The sequence below is a fragment of the Uloborus diversus genome, chromosome 4, assembly GCF_026930045.1.
Source record: "Uloborus diversus isolate 005 chromosome 4, Udiv.v.3.1, whole genome shotgun sequence".
NCBI lineage: Eukaryota > Metazoa > Arthropoda > Arachnida > Araneae > Uloboridae > Uloborus > Uloborus diversus.
In genome coordinates this window covers 151,102,116-151,120,931 of record NC_072734.1, presented here as the reverse complement: position 1 = coordinate 151,120,931, position 18,816 = coordinate 151,102,116, and the positions used below count along the sequence as shown (strand labels likewise).

At 33.8% G+C, this 18,816-nt stretch overlaps 1 protein-coding gene across 1 annotated transcript in view; it reads left to right on the top strand.

Moving 5' to 3' along the window:
- The first annotated feature begins 15,149 nt into the window (after positions 1–15,149).
- The window catches only part of LOC129221418 (glycogen phosphorylase-like), a 49,146-nt gene continuing 45,479 nt past the window's right edge, over positions 15,150–18,816 (top strand). Inside the window, exon 1 of the mRNA XM_054855903.1 lies at positions 15,150–15,520. Within this exon, the coding sequence (XP_054711878.1) occupies positions 15,275–15,520 (246 nt within the window). The 5' untranslated portion in view covers positions 15,150–15,274. The remainder of the gene's footprint in view (positions 15,521–18,816) is intronic.

Here is an 18,816-nt window from a genome sequence, read left to right as displayed (position 1 = left end):
TGTACATTAACCTATGTAGCTTGCCTTAACACGTGCAAAAGCATTATCTACATAGTTGATAGGAAAAAAAGGTGCGTTTTTCATTTCTTGCTTCAGTGCAGTTTTAAGAAAATGAACTCACACAGTAGTACTATAGTTCTGGTGGTGACACAGCATGTGGCGTACTGAAATACTTTACTCAAATACACAACAAAAATAGAAATAACTTTCTTAATTTATGTAATCACGAAACGGATGTTAACTTGAGAGCTGAATGGCATTTCTATGCAATATCACACGGTAATGGACATTGTAACAGAATCAGAAGAACCGAAAAAAGAATTGATACTACTAAGGCTATCTTGCAAAGAACTACTAGAAGTCACATTTTAATTCCTACAGAAATGTATACCTTCTGCATTTTTGCTACTAAACATTGCATGTATCCTTGTGAGCATTCAGTATATTAAAATAGCTGAAAAAATGCTGCAAGAAATGTTTGACTCTGCAAATAAAATTCCCAATACAATATTTAATCACTGCTTTATGCCACCGTATTTAAATATTATCACTGTAAAATTATTGTCTCCTAGCAATAGGTATGAAGAATGGTGTGTTACTAAAAAGACTATCAAAAGAAAATGCCCATTATTGTCAGAAAAGTTATTACATAGCTTGTGTTGATCACTAAATTTAGAACCCATCTCATTGTCTTGCTCCTAGTACATTTTCAAAGCATCAAATTATGAATGTGCCTTGGTAAAGCATTCCAAAACGCCATATACTTGAGTCACCATTACAAATTACTAGGTGACTACTAGGTGAGTTCATTTTTTCAAAACTACACTCAAACAAGAAATAAAAAACGCACTTTTTAAAATTTAATTTTATATATATATTGTTTTTGCATATGTTTAAGGTAATTTAGATATGTTAATGTACAGGCATATGTGTGTATTGAAAACTTGTGTGTGTAGATAGGCTATGAATTAACTACTTAAGCTGTCAATCAAATATGAACTACTCATTCTTATCCAATTATTTCTAAGTTATCAAATTAAAATACTTTTTTTTATACTTGAAATATGTTTTTTCAGTATAATATATTATATAGGTCATTTAAGAAAGTGCAATGAAGTTTTCACACTCTTTATTTCTGTTTTAGTGCGTAAATTAACTAGCAAAATTGCTCAATTTCAAAGACCTGCATCTTTTTTACAAACCAAATACACAAAACAATATATATAACATGTATAGTACTTGAATGGAACAGTCTATTGGACAAGAAATTTTATTTTTAATTCTATCCCCTTTTGGTTTACAGGGGTCTAAAAATGTCATTTTTCTCAATTTTCTGATCTTTGAGGGGTTGTAACCAATAAAGAGTAATCAAACACACAGCAACAGCTACATATTCTAATTAGCATGGTTCCAGTGATTAGTTTTTGCCGTATTTCATTTTGTGTTTCCGTCCCCTACGCGAGTTATCCCCCTTTGAAATGATTAAAAATTTTACATTTGACCTTGAACTTTAAACTGTTTCCATTATTTTAATTATTAAATTACAACCACGTAACTCAGCATGTAAGACTATCATTTTATGCACTTTAACATCAAAGCGTAAAATTAACTGCCGTAAATGTAATTCAAATAGATTTTGGCCAAAATGCAAAGGTCTAAAAGTCCCATTTTTGACTGTGAAAATCACTTTTGATGACCTCTAAAAAATCAAGGGTTAAGGTTAGAGAAAAAATAAAAGTGGTTTTAACATCATTCATATGCATCTTTTTGGGATATGAGTTTCAAAAAAATTAAAAATGGTCGAGCGCACTCATCCGTTGAATCTGTATGGAATGATCCTTATATTATTGCATATAATATTACAAATTTACAATGCAGCAGGAGCACTTTCAGCAACTTCAAAAATAGTTTTTAAACAGTAACCTTAGAATTATTGGATGATGTAACTAGCTATGTACAGTACTAATATATTTTTTCTGCGTGAAATAAGGTGTAGAAAACTTCTTTCATAATCGTGTCGGAAGGGTCGGACACAGAGTAGCAATTTAATGGGAACATGCTGAAAATTGTAGAGTTTTAGGTATCGAAAATACTGAAATTGTTTAAGTGTCAATCAAAAGCACTAAATCGACCAGTAATAAGGTACCCAGTAGGACGAAAACTTATTAATTAATATCAGAAAAAATGAAAGTGAGTATTATTTTAAATATTTACTTAAACAAATAATTAATTGGTTAAAAAGGTTATGGCAAGCACTTACGTTTTATATTATTTAATCTTGTAAGCAGATATTGTTGTTGTTGTTGTTTTGTCTTTGCAATAAAGTCTAAATGTTTTCAAAAATTTGGAGGATGGATTTTTAAAGTTCTGCTGCCTGGAGGCTAAGGAGAAAGGATAGGACTATTTAGCCAGCGGCACCTCTTTTATGTACCAATGTTCACTACGGACCCCTGTCTTCGAAAGTGTAGGTAGTATACAATGCTTAACTTTATTTACAAATTCAGGAGTACCAAAATCAAGTTGAACAGACAGAAATCAATGTAACAAAGTGATTAAAATTTAAAATTTAGTTTCGAATTAATAAGAGGAGTGAGGTTGCTTTATCTGGAACAATTTTAATATATTTGGCTTAATTGTGAAACTCTGGAATCGAATATCAGGATCAGCATCAAGACATCAGCTTCGATATTGAATTTTGGGTGCTGCATAGGTTGAAAATCTGGACTTGCATCAGTAAGTTGAGGCAGTAAGAAGAACGCACTTTGCTTTTTCAACATTTGATATTGTTTGTTTTCTAGACGCAATCAAAAATAGGGTACGCAGACACCGACAAAAATTGTAAAATCTTAAGGATCAGGTAAAACATTTAGGTCCCAAATACTTGATTTTTCCTGGGTTTCAGGAAAACTCGGTGAAACATAGTTTTTAAAATAATATTGTTCTGAAAGAATTAATTGCCAAGGTATACTTTTTTTAGTCGGACTTATCGAACCTTCGAGGATTCCTTAATTTGTCCAGGGGAGTAGAATTCAAGGTGCAGTTTGAAGTTATTAATATCAAACATTACTATTGACATGACTGTACGGTTTTTGTCAAGGCAAAAAACGGTTCGACCACCTATGCTTGATCTTGCAGTTTTGCACGTGGAGACGTCGGGGAGTAGTGCCCAAAAGACAACTCCGTACTTCCATTGCAGAAACCCTGGTTCTCATACGCAAAAGCATCATTTAAGTATCATTTGTTATAAAAAAATTTAAAAAGAATTTCTTCAAAAGGTTCCCAAGGTTCGTGAGACCCCCAAATGGTCAACAGATCACAATTTGGTAAGCCCTGATATACGATGTTCTCTGGTGACGAGCAGAGTGAAAAAAGTGTTGCTGGAATGACTTGACAGTTGAAAAAGTGATCAGGCGTTTGTTGTATATGGGGACAGTGTTTGCATATGGGGTGGGACCTGGTCTTGTCTGGAGAAATCTTCATGCCCTTGAAATGGCCAGTCTTGCTATTCTGAATGAAAGATTAAATCATGGTCACATACGATAATGATGGATGAATATTACTGTCGACGGTTTAAGGGGGAGAGAAAATGGGGGGGTCATGACCCCCATAAACCTTCCTTTGTATCCATTCCCTACATGCTAAAAAGTCAAATTCACATAAAAATTTGAAAACACACAAAGTTATTCGGCATGGAATAAAGTTTCTTGAATGACTACGTGTAATAGCAAACGAGTCAAATTACTATAAGTCTAGTTACCATAAGTCTGGTTACTACAAGTCTGGTTAGTCTTGGTTACTGTAAGTTTAGATAAATCAATGTGTCCCCATCTCAATTTTGCAATCAAAATTTTGTAATTCATCAGCTCATAATTGCACGAATAAAAATTTCTTGGCGATATATTTTGCAAGATTATTCACGGGCGAGCTGGAAAAAAGTCAAGGTTGTGACAGATGCTGATAAGAAGTTCAACGTTTGCTCTTATTTGATAACAGTAATTCAGAATTTAAAGATAAAATGGAAAGCAATAAATGCGTCTACACTTCCACAAGAAGATGAAAGTACGAATAAGTATGTGCTTCATATTACTATAAGGAGCAGAAATCACTCGCAAAAGAAAAATACTTAACAAATATGTAGGAAAATTTGGTACAAAATGAAAGAGTTAAGATGTCTATCTCTTTACTTCCTTTTACGAAGTAAAGGAAGTATTTATTGTATTCGCGAAAAAAATTTCACCCAAAAATCGGACTTAATTTCCATTAGTCTCGCTCCCGCAATTAATTACAACGATTTTTCGCGTGACGTCCGTATGTGCGTATGTACATATGTGCGTATGTACATATGTGCGTATGTACATATGTGCGTATGTGCGTATGTACGTATGTGCGTAGTATCTCGCATAACTCAAAAACGGTATGTCCTAGAAAGTTGAAATTTGGTACGTAGACTTCTACTGGGGTTTAGTTGTGCACCTCCCTTTTTGGTTGCATTCGGATGTTCGAGAGGGGGTCTTTTACACCTTTTTGAGGGAAATCATTGTTGATTTCAATAAAAACTCAAGTGGTGTTATAATTTGGCAAACGTGCGGCAATATATCGCTAAGCTTTTGGTCGCCAAGTTTTTTCGCACACTTGACGACAAATTTGACTTTTAGTTTTAAATATAAATCTTGGTCCACTATTGGCGATATTTAGAGAGTTAACCATTGAATTACATTAAAATGTCCAGTATTGAGAAAATTAGTCTGTATAAAACTATTTTTGTTTCAGTTCGCAACAAACTTGGGGTAAAAATATTTAGGCGTTTCATTGCTTGCGTTAAAAGGCACTATTATCATTAAATTGACGTAAAAGAAAGTCATGTGATGCACACATCAGCTCAGTTATTTGAATGAACAAATGGACAAGTTCCATTTCTTTAAGATTACCATTTCTGCAATGTTAAAGCCAATTGAAAATTTGTCTTTAAAATTACAATATATAAAGAAACTAGTATGTTGTGGCCATCACGAAACTTTCTTCTATATTATTCCTTTTTCTGATCCCTCCCCATGCTTGACGAGGAAGCAATATTCCTAACAAAAACAAAATTACACATGCAAAAACTTGACGACCATCCCAATGTCTGAATTATTGTAAAAACAAAACAAAGAGCGAAAATTGAAAGTTACTTTAAAAGCCTTACTTGAATCAATCACAAATATTTTATTTATTAACAAACATAAGATGGCAACAGTTAAAAATTTTAAGTCATTGAGATAATATTTCCGATCATTTCCATACAATTAAAATCACGAGAAATACGCAGACGACGATCTATTACGATTTATCTTTCTTATTGTTGCATTAATAAAACTATTTTTATTCGCAAAAAAAAAAAAAAAAAAAAATCAACACCTCTTGGAGCGATTGGAGTCAAAATTGAACCAAAGCCTGTTTATGTATGGATTCACATATATTCCAAATTTCAACCAGAACGTAGCATTACTTCTTGAGATAGGGAAAAAAAGATGGAAAAAAAGAACGGGCACAATGGAAAAAAAGAACGGGCGATTGCGCTACCCCCTTTTTATTTGTTGACACCAAAATAAAATCAGCTCTTATACCCACTAAGGGCTACTTGTCAAAAAAATTTTGTTTGATTCCGTTCGTTATTTCTTGAGATACAGCAGTCACAATTGACGACAAAAAACGTTCTATAACTCAACCCCCGTTTGAGCTATTGACACCAAAATTGAATCAGTACCTGCTCCTGTTAAAGGCAACATATGGACTAAATTTTGTTTGATTCCGCCAGTTACTTCCTGAGGAATAGCAAGCACGCGTAACTCAAAAAACGTCCCATTGCTCCACCCCCTTGGAGGAATTCGCGCCAAAAACCAATGGGCACAAGTTCACATAGGGGCACATATGTGTACCAAATTTCGTTCAATTTCATGCGGTAGTTTTTGCTGTAGAGCGGCCACAAAAAACTGGTCACACACAGACGTGACACACATACACACATACACACACACACATACACACACACACACATACACACAGACAGACAGACATTTTCCAAAAATAGTCGAAATGGACTCAGCACGCCTCAAAACGTTCGAATCCGTCAAAATTCGAAATTCGAAAATTTGCACGAATCCAATACTTTCTTCTATATATTAGATATAGAAGAAAGTAAAAACAATGTATTTAAAATACAACTTGCAACATTTTTTTTCTTTAAATTTTTGGCGGTCAATAAAGTTTTAAAAGAAGCGGAAATTTTTTTTTTTTTTTTACGGGACAATGTTAAAAATTAAATTTTTTTCTAATGAACTGAATATTTCATTATTAAAAACATTTTTGATCAAATGAATGAGTAAATAAAATAATAAATGAATTGGTGATGAAACAATAGACGAATAAATAAATTATTTAATTAATGTCTGAGGCAGTGAGAAGCAAAGGGATTTATAAGTGGCAAAATTAAAAATTTGGAGATAACCAGTACAAATAGTAGGGGAACCTCTGTCTTGAGGCAAGAGATAGAATTAATAGCCCTGGTAGGTGCTGCTGAGCAGCGTGATTTATAAAAAAAAGTTCAATGAAAGCCTACCTAGGACGTAATCTTCAAGCGCATTTTACTCAAAACTTGAAAATGTCCACTTACATACCCGTACCTTTGCTTCTCACTGTCTCACATGAGAAAAACAAATGAGTGAACGAATAAGAAAATAGCCGAATGCATGAATGAATTAGTGAATAATGAAGTAAAGGAGTGTAAATGAGTTCATTACTGAATGAGTACGTAAGTGATTTAATAAATGATTGAATAAGTAAACGAAAGGAACGATTTCGCTTTGTCTCGCATGCGCTTGACTAATGGAACGAAAAATTTAAAATATAAATAAGCCTAATATTAAAACAACAAATACTGCACTGAATATTAGTATTTCTCAATCAATATTTAAAACGTTAATAAAAAGAACTTTATCTACTTATAATTACACAAAAATGTTCGTCATTAACAAAATATTACATTACAAGAATCAATTTTTGAAAGTGGCTTGCATGGAATGCTTTCAAATTCAGAGAAAACCTTTTCCTACCTGGAATAGACTACATGTATCATTACATAGTTAAAATATTACCAGGTATAGCTAATGCTGGCTGAAAACAGAGTACATTCATTTCTCTTTGCTCTGAACCCCCTACTCATCAAAATAAGAGAAGTATTTCACTTACTCCGTTCTCCCGAAACATGGTTTTGCGACTCATTGTCGTATTGTAGGAAAAATGCAAGCTCACAAGGAAGGAGAGCATTTTAGTAATTCTTTTCAAAAATATGTATCGAAAGAAAGAATGATTCAGACTTCTCGAAGTGTGCTTTGTGATTCAGTGCAGTTTTACACAGTGCTATAGTTAGGAGGGGAGGGGGGGGGGGGGGAATATTCGGCTTTGTATTGTAAAAATAATGTCAATGTATATTGGTTTCAAACAACCTTTACTTTTTGGAGAGTCCCCCCCCCCCCCAAAAAAAAAAAAAAAAATCCAAACTTCAGTAATGATATTACAACAGAAAAGCAAGTTCATAAGGAAAAAGAGCATTGAGTAAAATTGTACATAAATTCATGTTGGAAGACAGAATGAGGAAGTATATTTTATTATACACATTCATTTGCATTCGACAGCAACAAAAGACTTTTATTGGATGCCTTTTCCTCCATAAGCTCACTCACTTTGCATTGAAAAAGTGGATCCTCGGAACCCCGAAACACGTGTATGCAGACAAACCAGTTCAACAAACCCGATTAACATTCACTTCTTAATCTCCAAACCCTACTTTTAGAGTCTTTATTTTTTTAAATATATGGGTTTAGTGGATAGTTTTTTTTTTTTTTTTTTTTGAGTTTTTAGTGATATTTTTAAGTTGCATTATGTTTCTTTGCAGGTTTTAGTTTTCTTTTTTACTTTCACGAGAAAGTAAAAAAGAAAAGTTACTAAAAATGCGATAGGTACATCCCTAAATGGTCACACTATACTCAATTTTGGTCAATTAGGCAAAATCATCATTTACTTGGATTTTATCCTTTTTTGAGCAATCACGATTGCTTATTGTTCTCATTTGACTGTCCTTGACGTTACGCTGACTTTATTTCCCCCCGCCTCCCTCTGCAGCACTCCTGCCACCGTCTTGTGCAGGCACGGCTCCTCCGGTCCTGAGCAATGTCCCCCGAAATCCGCTTCTCCTGGTCGGTGGCGTTCATGTCCTACATACGCTCATACACACACGCCTACGTGCATACACAAGTCTATGCACATACAAGCCTACACATGCACGCGCGCCAACACACACACACACACACAGACCGTGCATGCACAGGTCCACGCACACAGAAGCCTACACAAACATGCACGCGCGCTTACACACACACAACTATACACACGTAATCGCCCAGGAGAAAGGGCAGGTTTGGGGGACAGGAGCAGTTTCTAGAAACAATAACTCTAATGAGTAGGGTCCTGTCGCAACTTGTGATTGCGAAAAACATATAATCTGAATTAAAAATATCAGAATTCAAATTAATTTTTCCGTTTTTGTTTCTTTCTTTCTTTCTTTTTTTTTTTTTTTTTGTTGCGAGAGAGACATGTTTTATCTACATTCAAAATACTTGTCATTTTTATATCATTTACATTTTACTATTTTTAGTTTGAACTAATTACAAATCCTGTCAGTAAAAATGCCGTGATAACATTGTCCTATTTAGGTGCATTATTATCGCATTTTTTTCCGTTATCTTTTTGAAGACTTGTAAGGCGATAAATTTCGCTTCCTTTTGTCTGTGATTGGAGCTGCATGAGTTTATCACCTATGTACCAGCAGGATGTTAAGCAATGATTGAATTATTTTTGCATGGTATCAAACAGCATTAATGACAGCTCACAAACCCACAACGGAATAAAACAAATGTAAGCTTTAGTTTTTAGAGCTAAAGTCAAAATAAGGTTTTATGTTAGCTACCAAATATTAACAATGAAAATATTTATATTCTTTCAAAGCACTAATGTTTTTTTTTTTTTTTTTTTTTTTTTTTTTTTTTTTGCATAGAAAATAGTAATGTCGTTAAAAAAATTTAAAATGCATATAATTATTCAATTATTGAGTAATTTCTGTAGATACATTTTTTGCAAAATATTTTGAAATGCAAACGTTTTAAAGTAGTACAAACATTGTAGATTATGGGATAAATAATAAAATCTAAACAAACTAGATAATAAAGCATAACTTAACTCGAAATAATTAATTTATCAATGTTATTGTGGTGTAAAGCATAGCAGACACACGAAAATTCTCGTGATTTTCTCGTTTCTCCAGTTCCAATATACGAACTCCACAACCTGTTAATTTTTCAACCTAGCTTCTTAACATGAAAAAAACGTCCCCAACTGCTTCTTCGATGTGCATGCGCAGAGCTTTGTTTATATAAAATCGTTTAAAAATACAAAAGCAGCGACACAACAGTGGCACAATCGACTGTTAACCGCAAGGTTGCGGAGTCAGAGTCGAAGAGTCGGAGTTGGGTATGACTTCGGAGTAAAGGAGTCGGAGTCGGAAGTCGATAGCTTAAAATTCCAAAGTCAGCCCCAGCAAATCGGCAGTAAAGCGACATGGCACAACCAGGCTTTAAAAAAAAAAAAAAAAAAAAGATATACATTTCTATATAAAAAAAAAAAGAGAGAGAGAGATTTTTGTAATGTGTGATTAGTCAAAGAACAGCTTTTTTTTTATTTTATTGTCAATAATATTACCTTATTCTGACCCCATCCACCTACAAATTACGATACTCATTTCGTTTGTTTCTTTCTTAAATTTAAGGTTACAATTATTGAAACTAAAACGTGCCTTCGGGCAAAGTGGATCGGGCAAAGCGAATATAGGATTTAATCATATATTTATTTATAATTTCTTGACTCGTGTGCTGACTTAGATTTTTTATTTCAATAGGATATGTATAACTTTAAAAAGTTATTTTTTAGGATGACAATTAATTTGTCTTTTAATTTAATCCGTTATTTCGTTAAATGTGCTGACGTAGGAAATAATAACGTCAAAATGCACAAATTACAGATTACTGCAGACACGTGTTTCGGCGTTAAAAGGAACGTCTTTTTCAAAGCAAAAAGTCATGAGCTTTTGGATGAAAAGACATCCAACAAAAGCTGTGTTAACGTTAATGTGCTGACGTTAAATTGGATATGTACAAATTTTTTATATATATTTTTATAATGGCAGGTAGCTAAAACTTCATATTTAATTGGCAAATGTACCAAATCCGAATTAGTTAAGTTCACCCCCTTTGGGCTATCTGTTATGAGGCAAAGTGGGTTTTTCAAATGTTTGTAAAGTTTGATAATAAATAAATATTGGGTTTGAAATAATACAAAATCTCTTTTCATTTTGAAGTTCAAGAACACTGCTACAAAATAAAACCAAAATTGTTGTGATAAATATCCAAAAACTACAATTTTCGAACGTTCTTAGAAAATCTACCCGCTTTGGGCCACCCTCCCTTTCATTTAACTGTATTAAATGAAAGTTAATTCGATTTGTTGTTTCAGTATACCTTCAACATTATAAGCTTATGTTATTCTATAAAAGCATAGCTTCTGTCAGCCGGCTGCCATGTTTTAAAATTATAATCAATCCCTTTTTGTCACTCATATTTTTGGCATTGAGGAAGCAATTTTTTTTTAAACTTCATAAGTTTGCATTTTAACGAAAGATTAAGAGTCAATACTTTTAACACGAGCACGTAATTATGCTTCCTCCGAAAGCAGGTGCAAGAGATGTTGTAATAAAGAACTGTGTTTTCAAAAGTAATTGGAAATACATTTTCCTTAAGTTAAAAAAACAATATTGACTTTTTTTCAATTTTCCAATTTAAGTCTACCGCAGTGAGGTTAAGTTTGCAGCTGCTTAGAGTCAAGTCGTGATTGACTAAAGATATCATCTTTTCGGAAATTGTAGTAATTAAAGAAAATGAGAAATTACCTTCTGGTTCGATATAGCCTTAATAATGCAATTGATTGTGATGAGGTTAAACTCAACGCTGTATTGTATGCCCGTTTAAAAACAAGTGCTAAAAATAACTAAGTCGTTTGCAGTACCGGATCTACGAATTTTCCCAACCGAGGTAAAAACTTGAAACTAACGCCCTTACAAATCTTTAAGTTTTTACTTATTTCAATTGAAAAAAAAACAAACAAAAAACAAAAAAAAAATGAGTGAATTTGACCCCCCCCCCCCCGAAAGTTGTCGCCGTTTAGATCATTAAGTACTCTCAATGGTCTAAATATAGTCTCTCAATGGCTACTAAAAATGCTTTCCCCTCGCTTTCTTTTGAATATGTGATAGTTTACTAAACATTTTAATATGATATTATGATATTTTACTAAATTTTTTGGGATATTCATATCTCTCTTTTAAATTATAGAAACTGTTTGAAAAGTCAATTGCCTTTTCCAGGGTTTGTCGATATATATCGTGATACATATCCCGATATATATCCAATATTTATCTTGAAACTATCGTGATATTTTTGATATTTATTTTTTTAACAATGATATTTTCAATATAGAAATCATATTAATAATATTATTGTTCATTTATTATTAAAAATAACCAAAAAGTTATGTATATTTTTATGATGAATTAATACATAATTCATGCAACAAAGTAATATAATATTCCTTTTTTCCTTGTATTTTGCATTCATAAAATTAAGAGTAATGTAACAATTTAAAGTGACATAAAATGTGCCTAATTAAATATTTAATATTATTCAGAAAAAAACAAAATGTCTTATGACTGTGCACCAATTAATGCATATGCTTTATTTCTGAATCATATAACTGTGTAAATGTAGCTAACAGAAGGAAAAAAAAAATGAGTAAAACAGCTCGTGCTAAATTAACTCCAATAAAATTGATTAAAATGTTAAATGAAATACAAAATATAAATCATGAAAGAAGCCATTATTTTAAGTTTAGATATTGTAATATTCGAAGAAAATAAAGAGTGATTTGAGGATGCATTTACTATTTTGAAGGCTAGTTTGTGCTGATTGAAAATATCGAATATGTATCAAAATATCCGATAAATATCAAATATCATGATATTTTCGAACCTGGCTCTTTCACAACAATATAATCCTGACTTGTATTTTTATTTTTTTCGGTTGTTTTGTTTTTTCTCAACAAATAATTTCGAGGCTTATATTGCTGAGTCAAAAATGTATAATTATCACAAAAATCTGAACTACACGTCCGAATGAAGAAGTTACTTGACCTTGAGTGCAGCTAATTCGAGGGATTATGAACTACACATTAATGCGAATTGGTGGAATCAAGCCAATTTTTTCTCAAAATCACCTTTATTTACATCATTTAATTATAAAATCAAAATCACCACTTAGTATGCCCTCCTCCCTTTTTGTCCAGCACCATTTTCACTCTACTGCGCATTGAGTCAACTCGAGCTTTGCACTTTGAATTCTTGATCTCTATAAACCGTGTTTTCAGCCAAGCACAAGTCATTTTTTCTTTTGTTGTGCAGTCAGATTTTCACACAATGTCACAATGGCCTGCCTCTTCCGTGGAGAAATATCCACGACAGATTAAAAATGACCGGATTGAGATAAAACAGCAAAAACATGTAGAAAATTATGACACTTAAACAAAACACAATATTTATGACAAAAAACGTGAGGTTATAGCGCCTAACCAACTGGTAGGCTAAAAAGCTGTTATAAACGAAGATTGAACAACCTAAAAAATTCGAAAATTAAAAATTCCCTACTTGATTCCGTGAATTCGCACAAGGGTGTATCTGGAAAGCTATTTGACTTCTAACGTACTTCATGAGGTATCTTTGAAGCTGGACCTCTACATCAATCCGCAATACCATGGATATTGCAACGGGCCTGCATACTACGCTACCTCCTTATCCCCCCCCCTTCCGCTGTATCAATTTTTGGGTTGACATTTTGAATTTCAAATTTGTTTGTTGCTTAATTCTATGTTATACTACGTCATATAAGCTTATGAGAGTCGTAATGTGATTCACTTTACAGTTAGAAGAAGGTTTTGGTAGAAAATACTGAATCAGCACGCTTCATAACACATAGCGTACAAACATTTGCAGCCTACCAGAAATAAATACTAGAATATTTCATTTTTGCTGGGGGAAAAAATTATTATTTGTTTGTACATGTGTAATTCTGCAACTGAAGTTAAATTCAAAGTAAATGATTGAAAGATAATTTAAACACATATTTCTTGTCTTTTTAAGGTGCTCCCTACTTTTCGCCGACACGAAATTTCCTTCCTCCCTTGCTTTTGCCTTTCAATCTCATCTTTTGATTATTATTAGGGATTTCATGTCGACGAAACGACTGGAACGCGAGAAAAAAAACGAGAAGTGAAATTTTGCATCCGTAAGACATTCAAAAATATTTTCTCCTATTCTAAGTCATATGTGTCTTTCACTTTTTTTTTCTTTTTTTTCTTTTTTTTACCTGCTAAAAATATTATATTTTCATCGAGACAAGTAAATTTTACGAAAAATAATATTATCTGCATCTTTAATTGCCTTTTCTTTTATTATTACGGAGACGTTGATAAGAAATCAGTGGTAGGGTTGCTAGGTTTTGAAATAGAAGAATTAGAAACGTCCTCTGAAAAAATGTTATAAAATAATACATTTGTAAAATATTGCGCCGTCTAGTGGAAACAAATATAATTAAAGCTATCAGTACTCTGGCGAGTTATTAACGATTTGTTTTTGTATTTACACTACATACGAGCGTAAAATAATTAAATATGTTCGTAAATATCTTTCCAATAATGAATACATGAAATTATTCATTTCATTTTCATTTTCAGAAAAATAGTGTCGGTGAATCGAGAAAGTATAACCCACTACAGAATAAAATTATATACAGTGAAACCTGTGTAAATTAACGGCGCACTTGCGGTGCACTATTTTATTGGTCCACTTCAACAGGTGGTCAACTTTACAGGTTTTACTGTAATTCTGTGTCGAAGGTGGGTTGATGATTAAGCCGTCGCAGGCGGACAACGGGTGGTAGACGTGCGAAACTAGCAGAAGACGGAGCCCCACTAGTATAGTAAAAAAAATGAAATGGTTCTTTTTCATATTTTTAACTATGTTTTAATTCAAAGGTGACATCTCCTTGCTGCCCCAGGATTACTTTTTCTCTATTCAACAACAAGCGTCACTCAGAGGCAAAATCAGATAGGAGCATTTTTTGAAATGTATAAATTTGAAGGAGTAATCAAAATTCTTTAAAATTATTAAAGCGTAATAGAAATATATGAATACAATTGTTGTATAACATTTCTGATCAAAATGAATTAATGTAACAATTTAAAAGCTGAAATATTGGCTTATTATTATTGATGATTTATTTATTTTTATTATTATTTGTATTCTTATTTTTTTGATGGATTCAACCTATATGACTTATGGATCATATGACAAAATGCCAAATAATGCCTCATGTGACAAAAAACACTGCATAAAACAATCTATTTTTAAGTATAGTCATACGTGATAAGTTGGAAAACCAAGGGTTTTTTTTACCTTTGACAGGGGTGCCCCTGTTACAGCAAGAGCGCAACCCCTAAATATTGTGAAGACCCCCCCCCCCCCCGCAAAATAAAAGCAAGAGCTCCCCCCCCCAAAAAAAAGCGAAAAATACTCCGTAACCCCCCTTAAAATTTCAATGGCGCAGTCTGGGCCATGACTCCCTCCCCCCCAGGTGGGCACCCCTGCCTTTTAAAGAAAAAACTTAATAACTTTAAAATGCTCAACTAGCAATAAAACTCCAGAAAAATTGCACTAAAACTGCAGACAAATAGCAAAAAAAAAAAAAAATTCACATGCTTACAATTTTATTTTTAAACTTATCCTTCAGAAAAACGAGATAACATACTAAGATACGGAGGAAATGAAATTTATTTTGATCTTCACAATAGAAATCCCATCGGAAATTCTACCGAGTTAAAAGCTATCCGACTTGGCGACAATGATTTTTTTTCGAAATCGAACCCAGCGCTGATTTCTCAACAGCAACCCGCCAAACAAGAACGTGAAGGTCGCATGGCGAGCGCGAGCTCCACAAACACCATCAGACCGGTTGCGGTGACTTATATTATTATTTTCACTTCCACGTATAAATAGTGAGAGCGCATCGGCGGCAGAAGAAACATGTCCGCTCCTCCACGCACAGATCAGGAAAAACGGAAGCAGATCTCCGTGAAAGAGATCGCTTTGGCAGAGAACGTGTTGAACGTGAAGCGCACGTTCAACAGACATCTCCACTACACGCTCGTCAAAGACAGGAACGTCGCCACGCCCAGAGATTACTATTTTGCTCTCGCGCATACGGTCAAGGATAACCTAGTGAGCCGCTGGATTCGAACTCAACAGCACTACTATGAAGCAGATCCGAAGGTATGTTGTTGAATGCAAACTTTTGCCTGCATGGGTGCCCCCCTTAAGAGCAAGGGCGTACCACCCTCAAATTTCGGGGACCCCCCCCCCAAAAAGCAAGAGCCCCTCCTCCTCCAAATAACAAAAATACCCCTCAAAACACCCCCCTAAAAATTTTAATGCCGCAGACTGCGCCATGACCCCCCCCCCCCTTGGTGGGCACCTGCTGTATGCTTTATGCAACCACGTTCAAATGATAATTAATCAAAGTTTGACCAAGGGCCCGAACACCACCTTCCCCAATAGCAAGCCCCCCCCCCCCCCCTCCAATGCCATTAAGACCCCTTTAACAGCGAGAGCCCTCCCTTCAAAAAAGAGAAATATTCCACAAAAAACATCAATCCTAAAAATTTCAACAGCTTCGTCTGTGCCATGACCATCCCCTACCCTTCCGCTATGTACAAAGTTAAATTGTTCATAAATGCAACAAAAGATAAAATTGCCTACCTAGTGGGTTCATTACAACACTATGCTATTGAACTTTTTGAGGGGGAGGGGGTTAATTTTTGAACGTTTTTTTTTAACCTTAATTTTGGAGGTTTTGTTCTTTGGGAGGTCTTTGTGGACTTTGAGAGGCTGCACCATCTCCCTTGGGGGGGGGGGGGGGGGAGCGTGCACCATTGGTAAAGGTGCACACTAGACCGCATTTAACATGACTGAAAGTTTAAGTTCTTCTGCTTAAAACGGTATTTTTATTGATTTCTCTTCTCATAATTTCAGAAATCCCAGTTCATTGATGTTATTAATGTAATTTTTAAAGAAATGCATATTGTATAATTAATTAAGAGTTTGATAACAAAAGAATGATCGTTTGATATAATCTTGATATAGTTTGTATAACAAAAGAAGGAAAGTTTTCATTTGTCTCTATTATTTAACAAATATGTTTTAAAATAGCAATTTCTGATATAAAAAAATACACCAATAAAATGTATTTCATCAATTTTGTACTTCAGAGCCAGACTGACGTAAGCCCAAACATTGAAATTTTCCGTTTATTTGAGCATTGTAAGTAGAAGCCTATTCCGCATCGAACCACGTGATCGTAATTCTTAAAAAGAAATCTTTTTCAACTTTTTTCCAGGGCTAAATGACTTACGTCCTTCTGGCTCTGAGGTACAGAATAGTGCAGAATAGTGCCTGTCATTTCGAATTTTTATAGAAGGGAGGGGGGGGGGAGGTCAAAGGGTATATAACTCGGTGCAAATTATGCCGAAAAACAACAAAAACCACGCCCACTATGTGTAAATACATTAATTTCTCAAAGTCAGGTTGGATCAATTGCTCCTCCTAACCCCCTTAAATAACGGTCCTGGATTAAAGATGCAAAATATTGATAATATTGAGTTAAATTAGTTAATTGGGAATCAGTGTTTCTTTTTTTTTTTTTCTTAATTCATTGCTCCGATTCAATCTTCCTTGCACAATGCCTTCAAATTTGATATTGAATTTAATTGTAATTTGTACTGTATACAATGTTTTGTTCCATAGCGCGCAATCATTTTCTCTCTCTTGTTCTCTTCATTTGCATAGTTACCTTATGTACGTATATGAAGAGAGATTTATGAAGTGATTTTTTTTAAAGTGAATCGGGATTCTCTTGCAAACTTTTAGTATGGGCGCAATCCCTCAAATTATTTCATTAAAACCCTTTTGGTTAATCCATTGCAAAAAATTGCGCTCGATGTCGTTGTTTTTATTTATTTATTTATTTTTTTTTTTTCACGGTGACGTTATCGAAATTCGTGACATCTACTTACGTTCATTCCGCCGAGTATGCAAATATCCTAAAATTAACGAAAGAATTTAAAATCGGCCGTCAATAATACATACCTACAACATTACATACCCGAAAAATATTTTTGTTTTCCTAAGATGTATCTTTCAACTTTTTACATACGCCAAAAAAAAGAAGGGAGAAAAAAAAAAGCGGATTTTCGCGTTTTTGTGGAAAAGTTTTGATTTTCCCGCGGGCAGATTTTCTTTCCTGGACTACCTTCGAAGGGGGATCTGAGAAAGATCGGCAGAAAAGCCGCTCTCCCACCCTGAATTTGTGGAAAAAAGAAAAGCAGGGTATATATAATTTTCAAAGCGGGGACTTCGGACTCGTTGGTGTGTACTCCAGTTACAAATAAATAACGGAGGAAAGTGAGCAGCTGAAGGAAAATCAAATTACATGATGTATTTTACTTTTATTTTAACCAATAATGCCATCGTACCCAGGGGTGCCCGCATGGGGCGGGGGAGGATTATGGCGCCATCAAAATTTTTGGGGAGGATTTTTTTTTAATATTTACTATTTATTTACATAAATTTATTTATTGATTTATTTTTAACTTAAATTATTTATTTTATTTTATTTTGTTTATATTTCATTTATTTATTTAGTTTGTGTATGTGTGTATATTTCATTGGCGTGGCACAGAACTTTTTTAATAAAGTAATAGTAATAATAATTAAAAATTTAAAAAAAATCCTTAAAAAATAATGAAATAAAAAAGAGAGCTAAAAAAATATAAAAGAGAAAGAGAGTTGAGATTTTTTGAGGGAGGCGGAGGGAATTTGTGCCATTGAACGTTGGGGGGATGGACACCCCTGTTCGTACCTGTCATTTCTAGCTTAACTGGGTGAAGGGTACCATAGCGGAAATTATTGAAATCCTACGTGTATGCAAAAAATTAACAGAATAAGTAACAGAATAAATCGAGACCTATCTTAAGTGTTTAGTACAATTAGTACCCTGAGGGCACCTTTGACAGGAACGTATCAGGGCCTCTTGGGAACGTCTTCCCAAATCCTTAAAATTGGTCATTAATCAATTTCCCTTTTCACCTGTCAATGTTAGGCAAACAAGTGAAGCACATTGCCGCCTCAAAATCGTATTTTATGCGAAAAAGTACAACTAAGTTTCGCGCAACAAAAGCTTTTGGTTTTTTTATACTTTCATGAGAAAGTAGTGAATGACTGAGAAAAGATTTTGTCGAAAGAAAACCGAATTTGTATTTGTATTTCAATGATTCTTCTAAACACCCTTTATAAGTGTATTGCTTTTATTTTTTGCTAAGTGACATCTAATCTAAACCCTGGCAAATAAGATTTTTTTTCTTTTTTTCTTTTTTTTTTGGCATAATTTCAAAATAATTCTCGCATAGTTTTATCTTAAATGTATGTTTCATAGGTTTGCAGCAGATATTATCTCTAGTTAATAAGTATATGAAAGAAAAAGTTTGCACTGATAGACTTTATAAAATTTGTTT